General features: G+C 35.7%; 1 protein-coding gene across 1 annotated transcript; it reads left to right on the top strand.

The window, feature by feature from the left end:
- The first annotated feature begins 1,812 nt into the window (after positions 1-1,812).
- Positions 1,813-3,920, top strand: LOC149214359 (clavaminate synthase-like protein At3g21360). Its single transcript, XM_089389373.1, has 4 exons — positions 1,813-1,829; positions 1,938-2,355; positions 2,662-2,924; positions 3,431-3,920. Exons 1-4 carry the CDS (start codon positions 1,813-1,815, stop codon positions 3,783-3,785), a joined length of 1,053 nt encoding a protein of 350 aa, XP_089245499.1. The 3' UTR covers positions 3,786-3,920.
- Positions 3,921-4,229: the final 309 nt, after the last annotated feature.

The raw sequence follows: 4,229 nt of genomic DNA, 5'->3' as shown, positions 1-4,229 counted from the left end.
AATTTTTTCTGCATAGAATAGTGATGTGTGGTTTGACGGTAAGTTATTTGGGCGAAGCTTGGGAAATCGAAGTTCAATGATTCAAATCTCTAAATTAATACGATTTAATTATATTTAAATAATTTGGGGATAATATTAAATATAGGTTATTTAATAAATATGATGATATAATGACCATTATATTTATTACTCAATTAACTAATAATAATTAATTATATGCTTCTATTAATAGAAATCAAGGGTTTGACTTTGATCCTCAGGTCAAAATTAGCCTTTGCAATATAGCCGTTGGAGTCTCTGCACACTCTATTTAATCAAGCTTAGCCTGATCAGTTCTTCAACTTGTCCTGACGATGAACCACACTGGTTGGTTCGAAACGCGTCGATAAAAGATTGATTATGTGATTTTGCCGAAGATATCCAGACGATTCAAATCTCATTGAGTATACTGACCTGCTGGCGCAGATTCCCCAATTCCGTCTTAGGTGTGGGTCTCCCATAGATTTTCTTCTCTAAGGGGCGGATTCCCCAATCCCGTCTTAGGTGTGGGTTTCCCATAGATTTTCTTCTCTAAGGGGTGGATTCCCTAATCCCGTCTTAGGTGTGGGTCTCCCATAGATTTTCTTCTCTATAAAAATAAATTGTTTTACGGTCTAATTCTTTGAAAAGTTATGGAAATTTCAGTCATATTTAGAGAAAATTTATGGAAATTTCAGTCATATTTAGAGAAAATTTGGCAATGATTGTTGTAAATCTAAATTATAGTTGTTAAACTTCAAATTTTAAGTGTCTTAGATTTTTTAGATTTTTTTATGGCCCTGAAATCATTTCCACCATCAAAAACACGATTCAAATATTGCCTGTACAAGATTTTTTGAAATTTTTTAGCATAAATTCTGACACTTTCAACTGTCATAACAATTCCTCCACCTCAATAAATGACTCGTAACAATTTTTCTATCTATATTCTACGTTTTTAAAATTTAAAAACATAGACAAAATCCACCTGTCACTCTATCTTCTTATTACCAAATAGGCCGACACTGACTCCAGGGTCCCACTATTCTCTCTGAAGCTACAAATAGGTCAACACCGACGCCCGAGAGACCACATTGAAGCTCCGATGTCACTGAACACCGACACTTTTGAAGTTTCGAAATCACAGACATGTGAGAGACCACTTTGAAGATCGGAATTCGCTGACACCTGAGAGACCACCTTGAAGTTCCCCACTCATGGACGCCTACGTCTCAGAAGTTATCTTTTGTTTAATTGCCAATTTCAAGAATATTTGGAAACCAGATGAATAGATGTCAATTTTTTTTATTTCACTTTAGTAAGAATATTTGGGAACAACAGTAATGGACACAATTGATGTAATTGCTCTATGTTTGGAATCTGGCCCAAACATGTAGTCAGGAACCAAATATGTAGTCGTACATTGATACCTTCACTCTGTCATTGTTTAATTATTAAACGTTTTGGAAATTTTAGTTGGAATTGGTTGATTTTCTTTTTAAATTTTGATTTGGGTGGTTTAAAATGAATTTTTGATTACAGTACCATATGAAAGACTACTCAAATGTGTATTCCAACCTAAATTTATAATTCCGATAAATTAGACAGAAAATTGAATAAAAAATTCCTTCAAAATATCGAAACTCTTACTCTTATCTATCAGATTCCAAAATATTTAGTCACCTAACCGCTCACTAGGAAAACCACTCTGAAAATCCAAATTCACCGACATCTCCGTCCCTCAGTCTCACTGAAGCTCAGATTACACCGACGCCGACAACGAAGACTGCATCAATGACGGCCAGTAAAAAGTATATGGAGAATTTTTGTGCAAATATGAAGATCCCAACCGATATCGCAAAGGAATGACGGTCTACATGACGTACACAACCTTGTCTTGCTGTATTGTCCCCTTCTAGAAAATCCCGTTCTGCCTCCACGTACACAACCATACACGCTTTCTTGGAAGGCCGAACAGCAGAGCAGAAGATTGTTGGAGGAATATCAGATGAAAAAAGATTATTTCGCAAAGTTCTGCTCCCTGCTCACCAAAGCGTCGGTTCTCAGCATCACACAGGAGTGATTGCAGGTATAACCCAGACAATACGTAACAACAGAGAATGGATAGAACGGGAGCTCATGGAACACAGCGCTCTGCTCTTCAGAGGATTCCCTCTCAGATCAACCGCTGATTTCAGTTCATTTGTGGAAGCGTTTGGATGGGAAGAGCAACCGTATATGGGCTTTGCTCCCAGAGCAAAGGTGGAGGACAGAGTCTACACAGCCAACGAAGCTCCTTTGCACGAGCAGATAGAGTTCCACCATGAAATGGCCCTGGTAAGTCATGGGCTAATATTTCAGTTTGAATTTTCTTGTGTAATTTTGTGTTTTTAAAAGTATATTTATGGATGGTATTTCTAGTAGTTTTGCAGAACAATTTCTCATAATTTTATAAGGTTTCTATATATTAAATAGATATCTGACCTGCTCAAATTTTACAATATACTCAAAATCTATAATTGAATCTACAATCAACTTTTGGAATATACTCAAAATCCAACTTAAGTTTAGATACACTCAATATACTTCCCATAAAAACAAAGTATTGATTATCTGCCATACTTGTGTTATGTTAATTTGCAGATGAAAACGTGGCCATCGAAGTTATTTTTCTTTTGTGAAACTGCACCTACAGAGGGTGGACAGACTTCCATAGTTCTCAGCCAAAGCATTCCGCAGCGAATGGAAGACAGGGTGCCTGAATTTGTAAGGAGATTGAAGAAGCTAGGGTTAATGTTTAAAATAACTACTCCAGCCCAAAATACCAAGGGCTTCCTTGCTTCCTTCATAGCCAAAAATTGGCAGTCTGCTTTGGGAACTAACGACCCAAGCGAAGCAAAGAAGAGGTAGGTGTCGGTGGAATGGAATACTTTAAAATCTGCTTTCGACTTTACTCCCGTTTATTTAGGTAAATTAGTTTTTGGGATTTTTTGGAATTTAATAAATAAAATTAGATTTTTGAAGATAATTAGTTTTTGGGATTTTTTGGAATTTAATAAATAGAATTAGATTTTGAAAGTAAATTAGTTTTCGGGATTTTTTGGAATTTAATAAATAAAATTAGATTTTGAAAATATTTTAACATTTGATGAATTATTCACTTTCCGATGTCACTTAAATTCATCTAATTCTAAAGTATTCCTCACTCTATAAAAACAATAACCATAACTTTGTAAAACTACTATTAAATACAATACACTCATAATTTCTATAACCATGAGCTTACAATTTTGTTAATCTAGAGGTCTATGGGCATGTTTTAGTGATGCATTGTTTACATTCGGAAGACTATTACAAATAGCTAAACAGAATTCAGAATTCATGGTTTGACATGTGAATGAATGATGAGCAGAGCTGCAGAAGTGATGGGTTGTTCAAGTTTTGAATGCAACGAAGATGGATCAGCAGAGTTCGTGTTCGGCCCCCTTGAAGTTATTAGAACATTTGAGGGATACAGAGGGAGGAAAGTCTGGTTTAATACCATAGGCGGCTATGGCGAAAGGAGCAAAAACCAGTGGCTAGGTTTGGGAGATGGAAGTGATATCCCTGGTGAAGCAGTGGAGGCATTGAAGGGAATACTGGATGAGGAGTGTGTAGATTTCACGTGGCAAGAAGGAGATGTGTTGTTGTTGAACAACCTAGCTGTTCAGCATGGAAGAAGGCCCTCAAAGCCCCCACGTCGTGTCCTCGTTGCCATGTGCAAATAGAATATATTCTGCATCTTCCAATCAATGTATTCCTTGGCAATCAATAACTACCTTCCATTCTACATTGATTCATAGATATTTTGGACCGTCCATTGTGATAATAAGGTTAGGATGTGTCTGACCATCCATCGAAAACTATCAGATCATGCGTAATGTCATGTCGTTAATGAATATTTATGCAGAAGAAACATTGTGTCCTTACATGTGTATCTTTGTTGGTTTGTGTTGAATGGTCCTTCTATATTTTAGTGTGTGGAGAGCCATATTTTATGTTACAAATTTATGAGTTTTTCGATTTTTTGGGTTTTATTTATTTAAAATTTTGTAAGGATTTGTTGGAATCATAAGAGTTTTGAACTTTTCATAATTTTGGTTATTTAAAGATTTTTCAAGCTATTGAATTAGTATATGCAATGAAAAACTTATTTTAAACATCAAAGATCA

This window comes from Pinus tabuliformis, chromosome 1_1, assembly GCF_031772625.1.
Source record: "Pinus tabuliformis cultivar Carrire ecotype Pingquan chromosome 1_1, CPIR1, whole genome shotgun sequence".
In the NCBI taxonomy this organism is placed as follows: domain Eukaryota; kingdom Viridiplantae; phylum Streptophyta; class Pinopsida; order Pinales; family Pinaceae; genus Pinus; species Pinus tabuliformis.
Note: the sequence above shows the minus strand (reverse complement) of the source record. Positions and strands in the feature narration are given on the sequence as shown.